The sequence below is a fragment of the Zeus faber genome (genome assembly GCF_960531495.2).
Source record: "Zeus faber genome assembly, chromosome: 5".
NCBI lineage: Eukaryota > Metazoa > Chordata > Actinopteri > Zeiformes > Zeidae > Zeus > Zeus faber.
Window position 1 is genome coordinate 32,234,699 of NC_137192.1, and position 20,979 is coordinate 32,255,677.

The 20,979-nt window shown below is 47.9% G+C and overlaps 1 protein-coding gene across 1 annotated transcript in view; it reads left to right on the forward strand.

The window, feature by feature from the left end:
* LOC307230239 (inositol 1,4,5-trisphosphate-gated calcium channel ITPR1-like) overlaps positions 1–20,979 on the forward strand; it is a 69,588-nt gene that overhangs the window by 44,091 nt on the left and 4,518 nt on the right. The window contains exons 42-57 of the mRNA XM_080000475.1: positions 1,558–1,741; positions 1,880–2,133; positions 2,297–2,497; positions 2,625–2,735; positions 3,278–3,373; positions 3,687–3,830; positions 3,940–4,047; positions 4,607–4,799; positions 5,639–5,761; positions 7,911–8,086; positions 8,704–8,868; positions 12,306–12,495; positions 12,606–12,698; positions 13,047–13,186; positions 15,056–15,221; positions 17,909–18,069. Coding sequence (XP_079856601.1) covers positions 1,558–1,741; positions 1,880–2,133; positions 2,297–2,497; positions 2,625–2,735; positions 3,278–3,373; positions 3,687–3,830; positions 3,940–4,047; positions 4,607–4,799; positions 5,639–5,761; positions 7,911–8,086; positions 8,704–8,868; positions 12,306–12,495; positions 12,606–12,698; positions 13,047–13,186; positions 15,056–15,221; positions 17,909–18,069 — 2,505 coding nt within the window. The remainder of the gene's footprint in view (positions 1–1,557; positions 1,742–1,879; positions 2,134–2,296; positions 2,498–2,624; positions 2,736–3,277; positions 3,374–3,686; positions 3,831–3,939; positions 4,048–4,606; positions 4,800–5,638; positions 5,762–7,910; positions 8,087–8,703; positions 8,869–12,305; positions 12,496–12,605; positions 12,699–13,046; positions 13,187–15,055; positions 15,222–17,908; positions 18,070–20,979) is intronic.

The window sequence follows — 20,979 nt, forward strand, 5'->3', positions numbered from 1 at the left end:
TTGTGGGCTGTGAGTGGGTTGCCATTGGTGTAGTTAATCCCCTCACCTCCACCCTGCACTGTCCACTCCGTCATCAAGTTATTTATTGCAAGATGGCCTTGCAGGGTGGCTCCCCCCTCCCTCCTCCTCCTCCATCTCTCCTGTGTTGGCAGAGTGTGTACGTGCAGCAGGGCTGCTGCTTAGTGGTGGACTGCCAGGGCGGGGCGCAGGGCTTTGGAATCTGCTTGGGGCACCGGCGCACAATTATGTCATTGTTTCGCTGGGTTTGCGAGCTGCAGAGGCCGGCCGAGGGGTAACAGTCTCCCCGCGTTGCACTAATGCGCTGCAAAACCTAGCGCGTCTGGCTGAGAGCACTTATGTTGTACACTGAGGAGTCTAGAAATTAATGTTTCTTCCAAAAGACATATTATATATAAATATAATCTCTCACCTCTGTGCATTTTAACCAGTCTCTATGAAAAAAAACAATCAGTATGACATAATCCATTCAGGGAAAGGATCTGGAGTGGAAAGATGTGAACATATGATCCTTGTGCCTTTACCTCTTTCTGTACGACTGCACGGCTCCCGCCTCTAGCCCTACTTTTACACCTAACCTGGAAAGACGCTCTGTTACATAACAAGCTGTCAAAACCGCCCTAGATACCGTCTGATAACATTCTCCCCCTCCAAGTCACTCACTCTTTCCCCTCCATCCATCTGCTTGTTTTTACTCCCTAAATCCCTCCTTGCCCACCCCCCCTCCACACACAAACACACACACACACACACACACACACACAGACACACACACACACACACACACACAGACACACACACACACACACGTCTCCGTATTTATCCGCCTAAGCTTTGTGTGGTTTTTCACCTGATGAGGTGTTCTATGTGTACTTGTTGTACAGCGGATAACAGCTCTTATGTAACAAAAACCACAGCGATGGGGACACGGTGGATGCCTTGCGCCCGTGGGTGAGACGTTGCTCGAATTCAGTTCAACCTCATTCCCCTTATAACTGTAGCAACTGGCGTTTACATGTACAATGAGAGGGGGGAAAAAATAATCTGCAGATCCAAACCTGACGTTCCTTTTTGATGTCGGCTTAGACGGCCACAGTTGAGTTATTTGGTCCCAAATTATTGATGTATCGTGTCCCATTAATATGAGATAATAAGGCATTCCGTGGAATATAATGTAATGCCTCATTCCCTCACCCGGGTTGGCCCGCCTTGATGAGGTTGCTGACATTAGGAAAACAGCTTTCAACTGTCTCTCCTGTATCGCTGTGATGAGTGTCGCTGTTAGAGCACGGCACTGACCCACGGGGCAGATTTGCGGTGTTGTATGAAGTGGTTATGATTTAATATCCCAGTTACTTTTTACACCAGAACAACAAAATGAAGGGACTGCACCACGCTTGCTCCCCCAGTGGCATCTCAGCTGGTTACTACCGCCTACTTACCTAGAAGCTCCTTGTTATACTCTGCAGAGCGGTGCCTTGGTCTTCACAGTGATCGCTGATCCGCTAACTCACCTTCCACACATCTCGCCCTCTCCAGCGCTCCTTCTACTGCCGCCTGACGGAGGACAAGAAATCAGAGAAGTTCTTCCGGGTTTTTTATGACCGCATGAAGCTGGCCCAGCTGGAGATCAAAGCCACGGTGACCGTCAACACCAGCGACCTGGGAAACCGGAAGAGGGACGACGAGGCCCAAGACAAAGACGTACCCGTCCGCAAGAAAGGTCAGAAGCCCCTCCCTGCACCCGAATTACCGCGTGGCGTTGATGTCACGGTGGTTTGACTCGCTTGCCAGTTTCCTACCGTGCACGTGACGCACCTCCCGGGGGGGGGGGTCTCCTCCCATGCCTGTGTCGGTACAGCCAAGGACTCGGTGGTGGCGGTGACGGAGGAGGCGCGGGAGCAGCTCCTGGAGGCTTCCTCGGCCACCAAGAAGGCCTTCAATTCCTACCGACGCGAGGCCGACCCCGAGGAGCACTTTGCTGCCGCCGACGGCCAGGCCGTCGCCGGGGACAAGAACCAGGACGAGGGGGAGATGAGTTTTATCATCGTCATCATGCAGCCCATCCTGCGTTTCCTCCAGCTGCTGTGCGAGAACCACAACCGGGACCTTCAGGTGGGTCGGACTGGGTGTCTGGTGGGTTAAAAATACGCGGCTGGGCTTCGAGGGTGATTCTCATTCCTGTGTATCTTGAGGGATATCCAGTATATTTGTACCTTTCCGAATGATGCCTTTGCCGCTGCCTGCCGTCCCTTTCCGTGGCGTCGTGTCCCCTCAGAACTTTTTGAGGTGCCAGAACAACAAGAACAACTACAACCTGGTGTGTGAGACGCTGCAGTTCCTGGACTGCATCTGCGGCAGCACCACGGGGGGTCTGGGTCTGCTCGGACTCTACATCAACGAGAAGAACGTCGCCCTCATAAACCAGACCGTGGAGAGTCTGACGGAGTACTGCCAGGGCCCCTGCCACGAGAACCAGGTGGGCAAGTGATCGTTGTGCAAAACTAGGTCGATAGTCCTCCGGGGAATCATCTTCGGCCTCTTTGTCTTCGTGCTATTGATTTTCTTTTTTCTTTTTCTTTTTTTTTTTTTTTTTATTCCTGCAGAACTGCATCGCTACTCACGAGTCCAATGGCATTGACATCATTATAGCCCTAATTCTGAATGACATCAACCCACTGGGGAAAAAGAGGATGGACCTGGTGCTGGAGCTCAAGGTAAAGTTTGACTAATGTGTGTAGAGTGGATCTAAACCTTGACTAAACGTAGCTCCGGGTTTCCCGGTCCGAGGACTTTCGTACCGTGGCTGAGCTGGTTGAGGACCCCGTGTTGCACAAATCCCGTCATTCAGCCGAAATAATTTATCATTACATCATTTGTCGCCACCTTATAAGCTCAGGTGTTGATTTCACGCGGATTGTGAGCGCAAGTCGTACGCACGGCTGCCTCCCGAGTCGCCATCTTGACTCTGCTGCTCCAGGCGGCTTTCGCATCTCGATGCAGAATCGGAAACAGGCTGCCAGTGTGAGGGCTGAACAAGTCATGTGGACTAAGCTAACTACTGAGTACGGCTGCCAAACCAAATATCTGCGGAGTGCATTTCCCCAAAAGCACTGGAGGTTCTGTCTGTTTTCTTTGGTAGAAGAGCCCGTAAGAGCTTTAAAAGATGTTATCTCCAGATTTGTGTTTCAGGGCTACGGAAGCATAATGGAAAGTTTTCTGTAAATACCCCCCCCCCCCCCCCCCAACCCCCCTTCAGAACAATGCGTCCAAGCTGCTTCTGGCCATCATGGAGAGCCGCCATGACAGCGAGAACGCCGAGAGGATCCTGTACAACATGAGGCCCAAGGAGCTTGTGAGGACGCTGTCTTACAGTAGCTTCCTTCTTTCCCCTCAAGCTCTATGTTTCCCTGGATACGAACCTAACCTGCCTCCGTCATTACACAGCAACAACTTAACCAACTTTTCCACTTTCAATGCACCGCAACTATCCCCAGCTTCATCAGAACAACCAAAACGCTGAAGGCTTGGTGTGTGTGTGTGTGTGTGTGTGTGTGTGTGTGTGTGTGTGTGTGTGTGTGTGTGTGTGTGTGTGTGTGTGTGTGTGTGTGTGTGTGTGTGTGTGTGTGTGTGTGTGTGTGTGTGTGTGTGTGTGTGTGTGTGTTCAGGTGGATGTGATAAAGAAGGCCTATCTGCAAGGGGAGATAGAGTTTGAAGGTACCGAGGAGGAGGAAGACGACGAGGAAGAGGAGGATCACGACGCCGCCTCCCCCAGAAATGTCGGACACAACATCTACATATTGGCTCACCAGGTTCGGTGGTCACCGTGTTTTTAAAATAATATTCGCGTAAATCTAATGTTGGGATGTCTCGGCTGATGTTTTGGTGGGGACTAAACGAGTTCCATGTGTTCCTCCGCAGCTGGCCCGGCATAATAAGGAGCTGTCCATCATGCTGAGGCCGGGCGGGGCCAGCGGGGAAGGCGACGAGGCTTTGGAATTCTACGCCAATCACACCGCCCAGATAGAGGTGACCAAGCTCTGTCGTAGACACGGAGACCTTCTCCTCAAACAAAGAGATCCAGTGGCACTGTGGCCCCTGCTTCTCTTAACCCTTTTTAATATTAAGTGGTCACACCAATGCACAGGGGTTAAGTTGGTGGTGGACAGCAGTGGAAGCCATCCATCCTGTGTGTGTGTGTGTGTGTGTGTGTGTGTGTGTGTGTGTGTGTGTGTGTGTGTGTGTGTGTGTGTGTGTGTGTGTGTGTGTGTGTGTGTGTGTGTGTGTGTATGTGTATATATATATATATATATATATATATATATATATATATATATATATATATATATATATATATATATATATATATATATTGGCCTTCCAGGAGGAATTGAAGGCTCACAATTTCCTCATGATCTGCCCAAATCTCCATTGAATATGCACGTGAAGGTGCTGATGTGCAAAACGTTTCATTCGTGGAGCCGTGTTTGACGTGACTTCAAACACGGTCGGCTTCAGCCTTGCGGCAGCCTGCAGTAGTGTATGCCGTAGATCCTCGCAGGTGACTCCCCAGCGTGTCCCCGTGCAGATCGTGCGTCAGGACCGCACCATGGAGGAGATCGTGTTCCCCGTTCCTAGCATCTGCGAGTTCCTGACCTCGGAGTCCAAGCTGCGCATCTACTACACCACGGAGCGTGACGAGCAGGGCAGCAAGATCAACGACTTCTTCCTGCGCGCCGAGGACCTGTTCAATGAGATGAACTGGCAGAAAAAGCTCAGAGGTACACCCCACCCCCACCCTCCACCCCCTGCAGAGCCATTCCGCTTCAAATGGGGAAATGAGGAAATGAGGCTCCCTAAACCTTACAGCGCTGAGGTACAGCCTCTCAGTGATTATTCAGTTGCATATTATTATTATTATTATTATTATTATTATTATTATTATTGTTATTAAAACCAATACCCTGTTTGTTGTGTGTGTGTGTGTGTGTGTGTGTGTGTGTGTGTGTGTGTGTGTGTGTGCGTGTGCGCGTTCGCGCCTCTTTGGCAGCGGTCGGGGGCTTTCCACATCCTTTGAACTGCGCACACATCTGTAGTCTTATGAATCACAACTGACAAATATGCTGTTCCAGAAAACACACACACACACATAGAAGAGCACATGCCCACATAAATAACTTTGTCTCTCGGAAGGAGTCAGACAGAGAACTATCTCTTCATCGGTTTCCCCTTTTTTTTTTTTCCACCAAAAGCCAATTTAAAGAGACAAGAAACCAACAGGAGCTCTTCAGTTTAAACACGCCAGACTAGAGAATGTGTCAGCCTTCATGTCTCGTTGCTATATCTGATATCCTTGACGTTTACCCTTTTACACTTTCTGCAAAACATTATGGTTTAACTGTACGTGTCATTTCTTTGCTCTTGCGTTCACGCGCTATAATCTTATAGATGCCACAATAACCATACGGTCTGTCGCCTCAATGCCGCCGTGTTTTTTATGAGCTCGGGGACAACTTCCACTTCTGTTCTGCACATGTCGGTTAACCGCACACAGAAAAGTGAGCTTTATTCGCAGGCTTCTTGATCGTATTATTAAAGGAGTCGTCTCTGGCCTCCCCAGCCCTGCCGGTGCTGTACTGGTGCTCCAGGAACATGTCCGTGTGGAGTAATATTTCCTTCAACCTGGCCGTGCTGATGAACCTCCTGGTCTGCTTCTTCTACCCCCTGGAGAGTGTGCACGGAGGTGAGTCGCCAAAGACCCCCGATCCAGTCTCTGGTGCTACCGTTTAAACATGTGACCGTGCCGTAAAACACCAGCCTTTCCACACGTTTTTTGGGTGGTTTTTTTGTTTTTTTTGTCCCTTGCTTCCATAATTGGTGCCTCGGAGTGCGTTGAAAGTGCTTTATGTGTTCACGCCAGGTCTGCGCCGCTCTTTAGATAGCAGCAGAATGTTTACAGGCGTGCGCGCCCTTTCTCCCGCTTCGTTAGAAACGGGGTCAGGGAGAGGTAAGAATACCGCAGTACCGCCGAAAAACAGGAAGTACGAGAGAAGACGCTCCGGCTGCTTTGCATTCCGCTCCCTCTGCGCCGCTTTGTTGCCGGTGTCATTAAGCTTCAACCGGCCTTCATCAAACACACCCTAACAAGGCTTGTGTTAATACTAGCTTGCGTGGGGGATATTATTCTCTTTGACATATAGGCTGAGTTTATTTAGTGTAAATACTACCCCGGGAACGTCGTGTTCTTACGGTCCGTGCTGCGGTTTGGTCCCGCTGACTGGCAGTCACCTGACCGGGATTAGGAACTTTGCTTCACACGCACACACGCTGATTCACACACACTGACCCAGCGCGGCGGGTTCAGGCCTGCCCTCCTCGTCTCCAGCAGGATCAACAGACACCGTCTCGTACCGTCCCTCTGTACGAGCCGGGGGGGAACATGATGCCTCCCATGTCTCCCTGCGTGTGCCGGTGCCGGGCCCCGTGCTCTGAGGCGGCGTCACGTGAGCCTCCAGCGTACCGCACCACCGGCGTTTTTATGAGCGCGGGCAGCAGCCGTGTCTCACACACGCATGCACGCCCGCTTCGCTCTATCCCCACCCCTTGTGCATGGAGCCGTGGAATGGGGGTTATAAGAGGAGGGAAACTATGTCAGTATGTTCTGCCTCCATGCATGACACACACACACACACACGCCCTAGACACGCCCGCATTTGCACGGTAAAAATGTCTGCACCTGTAGGAGCCACAACTTCTATGTTGAGTTTAAGATGATGACACGGTTTTGGTTTATAGATGCCTCTGATGTTAATTCACAAAGTGAGCACCCCCCCGGTGCCCTGCACAAGGTTTGTGGGTCAGCGCTAGCGCCCCCTCTCCTCCGTCTGGTGCCGTGGTGCCGCTGCGTGCTGCCCCCCCAGCTCAGTCCTCATGAATCTTTCAGCCGAGGTATTTTTAGAGATGTGGCTATTATGTAAGGAGCACCTGTCATGTGATCTGCAGAGGGATGGGAAGGGAGGGAGGGAGGGCGGGCGGGCGGGGGGAAGCAGGGCTCCCTCTCTCCCTTTCGGCCTTCATGATTAATATCAGCTCCCTGTGTATTAATCCGAGCGTTTTTCCTTGTATATTTTAGTGAAGGCAGTTTCTTCCCCTCTTTCTCCCCCTTTTTGGCTTTTTAAAATTCTCGCAAGCTGCCTCCATCACAGACTCCAGCCCTCCAGCTTTCATGTCCCCGCCGATGCACAGTTGTTTATGCCATCAGGTGTGTCCGTGCACGCTCGCGCACAGAAACAAAGAGACGCAGAGAAAATGAGCGTGAATGCAGGTCCTTTTCTTGAAATTCAAAGCTGGAGGAGCGGCACAAAATGGGAGCCGGGTGTTGAGGAAAAAGTTGTGGTTGTGGAGTCAGTGAGTTGTGTGTGGCCTCGCTCCTCGTGTGGTCAAACCAGTGTCGGGTTTTAGCCCAAGCAGCACTCTGCAACACGACACCCCCGCCTCCAATGCAAATCCTGGATTTACCCGGGGATCAGGAAAAGCACTAGGTAGGCTTCCACTAAAGCCTGTCTTACATGCACTCTCTCTCTCTCACACACACACACACACACACACACACACACACACACACACACCCTCACTCATGCACACTGAAAAGTATGTCACTCTGTTGGCCGTTATGTAACCGTCTCTCTTTCAGTTCCAAGTCTCACCACTAAGGGTTCAAGGTATTCCTGCTCGGCAGTAGGAACGTGTTTAAACTGTGTGTGTGTGTGTGTGTGTGTGTGTGTGTGTGTGTGTGTGTGTGTGTGTGTGTGTGTGTGTGTGTGTGTGTGTGTGTGTGTGTGTGTGTGTGTGTGTGTGTGTGTGTGTGTGTGTGTGTGTGTGTGTGTGTGCAGGAATGCTGGATCCCCACCTCTCCGCTCTGCTGTGGATGGGAGTGCTGGTGACGCTGGTCATCGTGATCATCATGCCTCAGCCGCTGGGAATCCGGACGCTGGTCATCGTCACCATCCTTCGCCTCATCTTCTCCGTGGGCTTAGAGCCCACGCTCTTCCTTCTAGGTGCCTTCAACGTAAGTGGTCTCCTCTCGCGTCTAATTTGGTGTTTTTTGGTGCATAAACCGGAACTTGCATAACACTCAGATGGCCGCTGCTATGGTATCAGCGCTTCCACTTGGGTAATTCCGCTTAACCTCGGTTCCACTACGCCCCAGCCCATGCCCATGTCCTGCCACCCTCCTTCTCAGCACCCCTTCGGAGCCCACTCATGCCCATGCCCACTCCAAAGGCCTGGGGTCTCAGCCCTGGCGGCTCTCCCTTGGCTCGAACTTCTCCCTGGCACTACCTGGCTTGGTAATGGGGTGTGAAGTGCGTCACTGAATCAAAGTTACTGACTCCACCTCAGCAGGAGACAGATTTCTATATATATACACACACACACTTTGCGACTGAGACACCACCAAAAGAAATACACACAGAATTTATCTTGATTCCAGTCAGAGTGTTCTCTTCACCCTAAAACCGGACTGCTGTAAACACTTCCCATGTTTACCTGGGCCCTTCAGTCGAGGCCCGTTGCCTAAGTTTCCAAAAGGTCCTCATTGGAACAGTGGAGAGACAGTGGAGAGACACTGTCGTAGCGTATGTAATGTGTGTAGAATATAATGGCAGATGAATGTGTACCTTGCAGGTGTGTAATAAGATCATCTTCTTGATGAGTTTTGTGGGAAACGGAGGGACGTTCACGCGGGGCTACAGGGCCATGGTTCTGGACTTTGAGTTCCTCTACCACCTCCTCTACCTCATCATCTGCAGCCTGGGGGTCTTCGTGCACGTCTTTTTCTACAGTCTGCTGGTGAGCTGCACGCGCGCACGCACACACACACACACACACACAACACACACACACACACACACACACACACACACACACACACACACACACACACACACACACACACACACCATCACACATTATGACAGGGAATTGTTTTTATTCAGTGCATAAATTATACTTTTCTCTAGCTGTGAACATCGCCCTACGCCCGTGTCCTCCTAAGTAGCAAGAGAATGACTATTTTTGGTGTTTTAACAGCTCTGTTGTTGTTGTGTTTTTATTGGTGCAAAGGGCTGTGGGGTTTGTGTGCCCCGGCTTTATAACGTGTCAGCTTGAACAAGCCCGCTTTTCCGTTTCCATTCGTGACGATCCAAGAAATGCCGCTACGCAGATTTGGCAGGATTCTTTTTACGTGGGTTTTTCAATCTGAATAACAGGATGCTCGAAAAAGTTATGCAACCCGGGCCCGGCGAACAACAACAACCCAGTACTAACACGCCGTGTAATGTACTTCTTCAACCAAGTTCATTTCATCTGAAAAGTTTTGTTCATGCATAAACAGCAACATGACACCGCTTAATACAATTTATAACCATTTATAGATTGCACTATTCTAAAGTGAAGCTACACAAATTCTTTCCAGAAATCTCACCTCTATGTGATAGATCGTTTAACTTCAGCAAACCTAGCACACAGCTTTGCCCTTTCTCCCAAACTGCAAAACATCCGGACATAAATTTTTCGTTTATTCTTATGCATACTTGACGTGCAAATAGAGCCTGAACCAATTCTCATTATTAGGGATATCTGAAGTCTTGTTAAGGGTTGGACGATTTATCTCATATGGGACATTTATTGCAAAAAAAATTATAATAATAATTATTATGGCCTGGAAGAAGACTGAGGTACTGTCAGTACATGGAATTCGTTATGTTCTTTAGGATTAAGGAAGATTGGGGAATGTGAAAAGATTTGGCACCCCTGTATTTCCTACCTTGAGGGAGATTCTGACCGATCTTAATAATCAATTCCCCGCCCTCAACTGGGCAGGGCTGGTCAGGAGGGTAAGGGGCGGGAAGGGAGATGTGTGTGAGCTTGCAGATTTGTTTTACAGTTTTGTTTTGTTTTATTTCACAGACCAACAATCTTCAGGTCTTGGAAAAGATAAGGAATTACTTGTCTGGAACACATTTCTGAAAATAATTTGTTTATATCCTTCCCATCCTAAACCCAAAGGAATAACTTCGGTGGCCACAGCTTCCTTTAATTCCTTCAACTACAGCCGTCTCTAAAAGTTAAAATCAAATTGAGGAACAACATCCTACAACCACCTCCGTTGATTGAACATCTTACTCATGTCGGTCATTTAAAAAAAAAAACTTTTCCGGAAATATGCAAACTGTATTAAAAACAGATGACACTGTCTTTACCTGTCATGGAATGGGAAAGAGACCTTGCTGTTTCAACCAATATCAACCTGTAGAAGGTTATTTGTAACAACACCTTTTCTGTGACCCGCAAATTCCAAAATGCAACTCATCCAAAATAAGACTTTGCACAGAGCTCATATCAAGGAACACAAAATGTATAAAATGGGTTTTGTGGATAAAGACTTTTGCTCTCACTGTTCCCCTAATACCAGAGATCCTAGCATTCTGGGCCAACATCACCAAGAAGCTATCAACCCTTCCGGGTCACAGCATTCCAGTCTCCCCGTCTGTATGTCTCCTCGGTGACCTCTCCTCAGTTGAGCCACCACTCAAACACCACCATCCCGTTTTGATCGCCTCAACAACAACTTGCCAAGAAAATAATATTACTCAATTGCAAAAACTGAGATAATCTCGGCGAGATAATCTCCTGTGGTAGGCCGGTCGGTGCGCCGCTGGGGTCGCCCGCAAACCCCCCCCCCCCCCCCACGGGCTGAGGGGGGGGTGCTTAGGCAGGTTAGGCGTTCCGTCTGGTCCTGTGACCCAGGGGCCTGAGCCTGGCCAGGTGTGCTCAGCGCGGGGCCCACCAATGTGGCCTCCTTCGGTGGGGGGGGGGACTCCTGTCGTCGCATCGCTGCGCCCCTGCTTTGATCTGGTTGCGCTTCGCTTATCTCTCCCAGTGCCAAAACGTATACTTAGTACGTGCACCACACAATAGGCCTAGGGCTTGCGGGACGGGTGGGGTGCGAGCTATGTGGGTGGGGTTGTCTGGTCGGCTGCAGTGGGACAAGCCTTGCCCTTGGCGTGGGTGGGCATGGGGGGTGGGCATGGGGGGCTGGCCTGCGGGGCCGGAGGTTCGGGCGGTGTGTCTGTTTGTTAGCGCGGGGCCTGGCCCCATGCCTGATGCCCGCAGCCTGGGTTCTGCTCCTACACCTGCATCTTGTGCCTTCACTTGGGGGTGGGTTGTATGTGTGCGCCCCGGGAGCGCAAGGTCTCCTCGCGCTCCCGGGGACTGGGTTATGCTCCTCGGGGCCGGGCATCGGGGTTGCTCCGGAGGCTTCCGGCTTCTCAGGGGGCCCAGGGGTCTTCTGTGGCTGCAGGGCGGGATGCTCGGGGCTTTCCTGCAGCCATGGGGTGTCTATGCATCTGCGGGGCTCGGGGGGGCTTCGGGGCCCTTTCCGCTGCTTGGAGGCGCCACAACATAATACTGACCTTATACAAAAGAACCAATATGGGATAAGACCTGTACACTCACTGGTGGACACTACACACACCACACACACACACACACACACACACACACACACACACACACACACCACCAACACCTGCTTTGAACGCACCCCAGCTTCCTCCTGGTTGCATCCCTCTCCTTTCCTCCCTCATTTACTGCCATGACTATGACAGGAAGAGGCCACGTGCCCAATTGCTGTTCCATTTTTCCTGGACCTGATTAACTCTGTTTTTTCAATACATGTTTTCGTCCGATGTTTATGTTTTCTGTGTAAATGTTGTTTGGTTCTATGTTTAATTGTCTCACCCGTGGTAAATCTCCCCCTATTGGAGTAGTGATTAGATGTTTATAGACCCAAACATGGTAAAAATAGTTCTCCGAAGAGGGGGATTGGTGGCACTTCTGTATAACAATAAACTGAGCTCAAAAAAATAAAATGAATAGAAGATTTGGCGCCCCTTTATTTCCTATGTTGAGAGAGATTCTTAATAATCAATTTAGCGTCCTCAACCGGTTCAGCCTGGGTCGGGAGGGTTAGGGGCGGGAAGGGAGATGTGTGTGAGCTTGCAGATTTGTTTTACAGTTTTTTACTTTCATCAAAATTCTCCTGTAGTTTCCAGACGCATTTCATTTGACTTTTCCTTCACGTTTGTATTCACGGCGACACGCGGACATTTCGTGGGAGCAATGCATGTTGTTTGATATGCACGTGGGAAACTTCCCCTGAGTGACTGTGCGGTATGTGAGAAGAGTCGCTATATTTGGACGCACTGTTTGTTGTGTCTCTGCAGCTTTTTGACCTGGTCTACAGGGAGGAGACCCTGTTGAATGTCATCAAGAGCGTCACGCGCAACGGGCGCTCCATCGTGCTGACCGCCGTGCTGGCGCTCATCCTGGTCTACCTGTTCTCCATCGTGGGCTACATCTTCTTCAAGGACGACTTCATCCTGGAGGTGGACCGCATCCCCAACACCACCCTGAGTGAGCGAGCCTTCTGCCGCACGGTTGCAGCGCGTTGCAGCACGCCCGTCCTTCCATCCGCTGACCCCTTTTTTTTTTTTTTTTTTTTTTTCTTCCTCCCTCCCGTGTAGAGAGCGGCGCCAGTCTGGCCAACGAGCTCCTCGCTGCCGGGGTGTGTCAAACCGGGAGGGGAGAGAACTGCTCCGCGGAGGCCTTGCAGGAAGGTAAAACCGGAGGATATGATGTTTACCTCATACGTTGTCCCCAGCCGTGTTCATAAAAGTAACGCAGCGTGAAATATTAAGTCACAGACTAAGAGGTGGTTCAGGCAAAAGGTGGTGAAAACAGGAACATTCCGTCCGTGGTCCGATCCGAATCCGTTTATCTTACCGAGACCTACAGACCTAGAATTAGACGAACCAACCACTGAACATGGTTTAGAAAATGAATTGGATGCCAAATAGATAGATTATTCGATTATTAGATTTTGACCGACAGTGTGCCAATGGGGATTAATATAATCAACAAATCCAATCAGTCCGCGTTTAAAGTTTTTCATTTTCTGAATGTAGACTTTGGAAGTGACGACGATGAGGAGGAGGACAAGGAGCGTGCGTGCGACTCTCTGCTGATGTGCATCGTTACAGTGCTGAGTCACGGTCTGAGGAGCGGAGGAGGTGTGGGGGATGTCCTGCGCAAGCCCTCCAAAGAGGTGTGTGTGTGTGTGTGTGTGTGTGTGTGTGAGAGTGAGAGTGTGTGTGTGTGTGTGTGTGTGTGTGTGATGTGTGTGATGTGAGATGTGCGATGTGTGAATTGTATATGAGAATGATATACCTACCCGTGTTCTGTATGTATATAGGTGTTCACACACCCATATGTGTGTCGGGTGGGGGGGTGAACCACAAACAGCTGCGGTGTCACTGAGCGTGGGTCATTGAGTCATTCCTGAGTGTTTTCATTTCACAAGTGTGTGGGTTTTGAAATAATTCTTTTGAAATGAACTCACTGCCGCGACGTCCCCGCCCTGCGTGGGAAACCGGACTGAAAATAGAATTCCAATGAATTCAGCCTCGACTGCTGATAAATATCAAAAGAGGATGTGAGTTTGTGACCCCTAGCCATTCATACATCATTGCACAAAAGGAGCTTATTGGATACTTTCAAGGCGATATGGGTTTTGAGAAGTTTATTATGTGAAAATAAACAAATTTTATTTCACTTTTGAGTCGGCAAACTGACATGATTTGAGCGTAAGCTTCTCTCTATGTAGATCAGGGCACTAAAACAGGGTAATTATGTAGCCGGGCAGATTACAAAGCTTTCCGCCTGTTTGTGTAAGCCTGTATCTGTTTCTGTAGCATCTGCTGGGCTGCACCTGTGTTCTTGTATTCCCGTTGACGTTGGCCACGTTCTGGCTTGACCCAAGAGCTTGTTTAAATCTCCCATAATGACCCCCATTCAGCGTTTATGTAAAGCGCTGTCCTGTAGGTCAGATGAATAAACAGCCCTCACTGACCCGACCCCGTCTTGGATTCACTTTCACGTTAAGGAGAGTAATGACTTTGATTCATTCGTTCAATTTCACTTCACTCTATTAGTTTTCCCCTTGTTGCCACCGCTGGTGGGACAATTTTTAGTTAAAGCTCTTTTAAAGACACCGTTTTTTTAATGGGTACGGTACTTTTTAGTTTAGGAGAATTTAATTTCTAATACACTGTAATTTGCTGAGTAATAGATATAGATATTTATAGTAATAGATAATATAAAAATAGCAAAAAAAAACACATTTTAAACTCCGTTTTGATATTACCACTTAGATCTGCGACTTAGCTGTATTTCCAAATCGTTTTTTTGTTTTTTCCATTTATTTGTTTTTGGTTTGGTTTGGTTTGCTCTGTCATACTTTGACCTGGTTGTTGATATTTGTTTCCCTACTGTAGATTTTGAAAATGTTATTGCAGACGGCCCCGAGTGGGGTCACAGGCTTGTGGGAGACTTCTGAGAATGACTTATTACTTGACTGATGTATTTCTAAATGGGCTTGAAATATATCATCAGTATACCATAATTTCCTCCTCCCGTGTTCTATGTTATGGTAAAAGTAGTCGAGGTGATATTCAAATTCACATGAAACAGTTTTCTAATATGAAATGTGAAATATCTGTACTTTGACCGTGATGCACTGTCAGTTCTGAATGGTTCTTATTTTGCATTAAAATGTGAACTTTAATGCGTAAAATGGCTGGTACTGGCTCCAAAATAATAAGGAAACGAAAAAATAAGTACATATCTCATCATCTCTAATTTCTTGCAATGACAATTTTGGGACTTAAAACCAGGGTCATGGGCCAAAAAAAGGTTGAGAACCCCAGATTTATGTATTTATTTATTTTTTATTGTCTTATTCTATATTATCATTCATATCATATTTTTTCTTCATTATATACTGTACCTTTTCATTCTTTTACTGATCTTGTACGGATGTCAATTCTTGTGTCCCCCTTCCTGTACGGCGTGTAAAGCATGTTTCAAAAACGAGGCACTTGTCACCATGCCGGGCCTTTCCCTGCGTCCTCCCCAGGAGCCGCTGTTTGCGGCGCGAGTGATCTACGACCTGCTCTTCTTCTTCATGGTCATCATCATTGTCCTGAACCTCATCTTCGGCGTCATCATCGACACCTTCGCCGACCTGAGGAGCGAGAAGCAGAAGAAGGAGGAGGTTTTGAAGACCACGTGCTTCATCTGCGGTAAGGCCGCTCAGCTGCTGCACCCTGCGACCGGGAGCCAGAGCAACTCCTCCGGGTTTCTGTTCCACACCAACCAAATGTGACAGTGTGAGAGTCGATTTGACAACACAGTAGTTTTACAGGAATATGCTCACAAAGGTAAAAACAAGTTACGGCTGCCACCATCATCAAAACCTTTCGTTTGCGATTAATTGTCATACAAATAATTGCGATTAATCATAACATTTTATTTATTTATTTATTTATTTTCATTTTAGGCCACTCACAAACTGTGATGATACACATTCACCTTGTGACTAAGAACTGTTTACTGACATTAAATATGAAACTTTGGGTGGACAGTTCAGTCGATGGAAACGCATTAAATGAGAATCGTATTTAATGCGAATATGTCTAATGTTGACTTTAAAGCCCATTGAAATTTGGATGGAAACATACCAATGTAGAAACTAACCATGTTATCAATTGATGGCGATCATGTATAAAAAAAAATCGTGACACCCCTTATCCAAGTTAGAAAAGCAGATGGCGACCGAGGCAAACAATATCACAACCTCCTTTGATCTTTTTTTTTTTTTTTTTTTTTTTTTCCATAGAGCCGTCAAAAAAACCCCCCAAAAAAAAACCCTCTTTAGATCCCGGACTCCTTATTTGGGCAGGAGCGGCACGCAAAGTGACAACGTCAATTTCGAGATCTATTACTCATTTTTGACGGTGAAGCGGTGAATTCTTTGATTGCGGTCGTCAGCTCTTTTGTCCGCTCACACGGGGAGATCAGATCGTATGCGGACCCCACGCTCCACAGCTCCCAGCGCTTCCTGTACCGTTGCAACTTAGTCGCTTTGATTGCGCACGTATTCACTCGACGGGAGCAGTTCCCCGCCACACAAGTCGATGTGTAGGGTTTTTTTTTTTTTCTTTTCTTCCTTTTGTTGTTTTTTTGTGATTGATGGTTTATGAATCAACACCGACTTTGGCACGGCCTTCCCTCTGTGTGAAACTGAGGAGTGCTGCAATCCCCCGTCCCCCTCCTTCATCCTTTTTTTTTTTTTTTTTCCCCTAGTTCGTTCCTAAGAAGGCTGAGTCATGAAGGCTTCCTGCCACCGTGCTGCTCGCCTCCATAATTTATGCGTCTTTTTCTTGCACGCACGCAAACCCTTCCGCCTTCTCTTGACTTGGTATTTATCCCTGCCTTACCCTCTACGTACTTTCCCTCTGTATTCCTCTCTGCCTCTATAGAAATATAGACGTGCACTGAACGTTCATCTGTGAGTGCTCAGCACATGCGACGCATGCATAAATGTATGCCGGTGTTTGCGTACGTGTGCTAGTGTACGTATGAGGCCACGCCCCGTGTGTTCCTGTGTGCGTGCGTGGGGTCAGGCGGTCTGGCCAAGTGGTCAGCGTATGGAATGGGAACAGTATTATGTCACCAAGCCTGGTTTCAGCTCTGACTCACCCAAGATAAATAAGGCTTGGCCACAGGGGGAGCTGCCATCACCATGGTTTCCAGCGGAAATGCGGGGAAATCGGAGATTGGGGAGGAAAGGAGGAGGCCTCGGCAGGCTTAAGTGGCTCCTCGTCTCTTTGCCCGGTTATAAAAGCCTCTATCCTTCAATCTTCTGAGAGCCGCAGATAATCTCCGTTGCCAGTTGTTGATTGAGTCATCAACAGAAAAGCCTTGGACTGCTTTTCCCCATTATCACTTTGCAGGTTGAGTCTCCTGGCATCCACAATGAGAGCAAAACGTTAACACATGGTTCGCTGATTATTTTGCACCGTTCTCCATGGTCTGCGTGTGTGTTTTGTTCTACTCAGGCTTGTCTCTCTGCTGGTGTAAAAGTTCTTATTAAATCATAATTCCCCACACACCTAACGAATATGATGATAGACAGATGCTTGTAATGGTTTGATGTGGCAATTTATCCTTCCCCATCAAACTTTTTAAACTTTTCCTTCAATGTCTCAGTCTAAATTTATGGATTATAATATAAAAAAATATATATAATATGGATTTAACATGATATATAAAACTGAATGTTATATTTATTTATTTTATTAAATGCTTTTTGCATTGCTTTTTTCGTCATCACTATTATTGTTATTATTATTTGAACATTTATTAATATAAAACTCTTGAGTTGCATGTTGTGTATGAAAGGCTCAATACAAATAAAGGTTGTTATTAATAACATTGTCATTAATATTATGCCAACAATAGTGTGCTTGTTTTCAGAGAAATTGCTGTTTCAGGATGCCAAACCTCAAGGCATGTAGCCGCTGCTTTTGGCAGTTGTGTGCCACAAGGCCCTATTCTGAGCCCCTGTGTTGTCTATTCATATCTATCGGTTGTGTTAAACGCTATAAAAGGATAAATTATATTATCCTGCAGCTAGAGTTTATATATCTTCTGAGAACAAGTCTGGGGAAAATGCATAAACTAACAATGAACGTTATTGAAATCCTCTCGCTTTTTTTATACCAAAGTGTGTGTGTGTGTGTGTGTGTGTGTGTGTGTGTGTGTGTGTGTGTGTGTGTGTGTGTGTGTGTGTGTGTGTTGTGTGTGTGTGTGTGTGTGTGTGTGTGTGTGTGTATGTGTGTGTGTTGCATCGTACTGTATATCCTGCATTGGATATCTTGGGTGTAGATTGTACATGTTTATATATGTGTTTGTGGTCGCACTACAGGCCTGGAGAGGGACAAGTTCGACAACAAGACAGTGACTTTTGAGGAGCACATCAAAGAGGAGCACAACATGTGGCACTACTTGTTCTTCATTGTCCTGGTGAAGGTGAAAGACTCCACAGAGTACACAGGCCCTGAGAGCTACGTGGCTGAGATGATCATGGTATTTATCTCGCTAAATAACTAACTATATCCATCCCTGTTGTGATCATTGTATTGTTGCAGCATTTGGGATATGATACAGCATGATTACAAAGTCATAACTCTCGGTTCAAATCAAATGAAGGGAATTCCATAATACACACTACGGCAAAAGACAACACAAGAGATACTGTATATGGTAGCGTGTACACTGCCACAACAGCAAACGCACACCGTTAAATATGCAGTGTATTTAACAGTACAGATGCTGGTGTACTTAATGTCTCACAGGTAATGTGGTCTGCAGGATGCGTGCAGGTTTCGATGTCAGAAGTGACTGAGCTAGAGCCCAAGGGCAGAAAGCAGCTGTATCACAAGTTTCATAGCCCGTGGCTCACTGAACTCTTAGGATGGTAGACATTAATGTTAACGCAGCTAAATCACTTGACAACTGCAGGACATTTTGAGCCTTTAGCGCTTTATGTACCCAACTGGCTGTTGTGTATATATAACTATCGCACACAAACTTCTTTCCTTTGAACAGACACAACTAAAACCTAATGATGAGCCGACCAGGCTGACAGCAAACACTGTCTGCATAGTAGAAATGATAGAAAATGTTAGATTTAGTGTCTCCAAGATTTAATCTTCTAGCATGTTCATCATAAATCCTATTTAACCCAAACAAAATATATGAAGCCCCCATTACATCCAGTCAAACTATGATTTCAGTCCAGCAAATTAATGTAACCCATAGAGGGGAATTACATCCCAAATGGCAATGGGAGCATACATTGCCCACTGCACAACTCTGGCCTATGTAGTCTGTACTGTATTTACATAATGAGATAAATTGAATATAAATGTCACTCTGGGTTAAAATTTCTTTAGGTTCTCCAAGCTTTGAAATGGCACTTTGCACAAAAACAAAAACAGCATACATATCTGTGCTTATTCCCTAAAAGCTGTCAGTTAAAGGCTCTAAAGGGCCAAAATTGGCCCACGTGCCGCATTTTGGACAGGCCCAACTGTTGGCTGCTTGCTGAGGGCTAATGATCCACTTTGGTTCACCATTTATTCTCTGGTTCCACACGCAAACACACACAAACAACTCTATAAAGTCGTCCTTTCCTGCCCCCTAAGCTCAATTTACAGAGACTGCAGTCATGCACACTCGATAACTCAAACAGATTGGTGTGGCTAAACAGGATGCCAGTGAACCAGAACGGCACATGAGACACTGCCCAGCCCACAGGCTGATCAAAACAGATCTCTTATGTAGGACTAAATGGTAATATCCCTTAATTGCACATGTAAAACATGCTGCCTAGACTCTGCGGGATTGTCAAGTGAGTGATGGCATCTTGTGGATTATCAAGTGGGCACCCTCTCTCCTCAATGTTTCACTGATGGGCCCACAAAACCTCCGAAGGGTTCAGTAGTGAACCCCTGTGTCCCGAGCTCACCCTCTAGATGCCATCTAGTCACTTGAGGGTCCAGGTGGAGTCCTTTCTCGCCCTTTTCAGGAGTCCTGGAGAGTACTTGGGCTTGTCTTGGAACATGTTGGTAGGTATTCCTTCTGCCTCTTTTGGCAAGTTAAGTCAGTTTTCTTCCTCCGGAACATACAGAAAGTGGAGTAAGGAGAGTGGTGGCCAGGACTGCGGCACGCCACTCCGCCGCCTTTCTGGGCTTCCCTCCACTTCCCCTCTCCTCACTAAACATCTGGTAGAGATGGAGAGGGAGTTTGGTCCCTGACTAACTCCCAGATATTGGACAAACCCCATGTACTTGCCTGAGGGTCCACGTGAAGTCCTTTCTCTTCATCCAGAGCCACTGACTGTCCTTTTCAGCAGTCCTGGAGAGGTCTTTGACTGCTTGCCGCTGGGGCCTTCCCTCATACTCCCCCGTCTCCCCTAGTAGCCTTGACATTGATGTGGCAACAAACCTCTGCAGTCTACTTTGATCAGCTGCAAGCTCAGTGTACCTCACCTTCTTGCCCTCATAGGCCTCCTCCACTGCATCCTCCCAGGGCACTGTGAGCTTGAGGATGTAAACAAGATGAAGTGAGGCTGACCATAGTAAAAGGTCTGGTCTGAGGTTGTTGGCGCGATCTCAGCTGGGAAGCAGAGCCTCTGGCCTAAGTCTGCCACCATCTACCAATCATATTCCCTGCCTAGCTGCCCGGTTTCTGGTCTTGATGTGGCGACTCTGGCTTAACCCTCACCTTCCTGGACAGATGCTGTTGCCGGTCACCGGGATGAAGGGGGAGGAGAACGTTGACACTCCACTGACCTTCCAGCACTGCTGCAAGACCCCATAATACCTGGTTGTGCTACCAGGTGTGTCGGCCTTTAGTGAGGCTGGTCTTGCCACCCACCAGGATGTTTTTTAGTGTTGCTGGAGTCAGGCAAAGGGACCATGCAGGATCTTCTCCACATCATAGGCAGCCTTAATGGTGCAGCTTACTCTCAATGTCTTGCTCTTTCCAGGAAATTTTTTCGCCTCTCCACTCCCTCCCATGTCATCCATTGCCCTTGCCTTGCCTGAGTGACGGCCTTTGCACACCTTGGTGCTTTCTCCTGCTGACGTAATCCCTGTATCACAAGCCTGCATCCCTGAGACCGAGTAGCCTTGTTCCAGGCTGGTGTGCTGGCCCGAGGGCCAAGATCACCCCTACCTTGCTGCACTCCACCCACGATGTCCCTGTGCTTGAGCGACGCCTTTCCCTACTCGTGCGTTTCTTATGGGGTCCATTTATTTCCAGTAGCCAGGATGGGGGCAGCTTGGGCTACAAATGGATCACTGGACTCTGTTAGCATAATCTCCAGTCTTACTTTTGCATACTCCTCTGAGAGACTGGAAATGGGTAGCTCTAGGCCTCCTTTACCGTAGAGCCCTATGCTGCTCAGGCACATGGGAAGACCAAGCAACT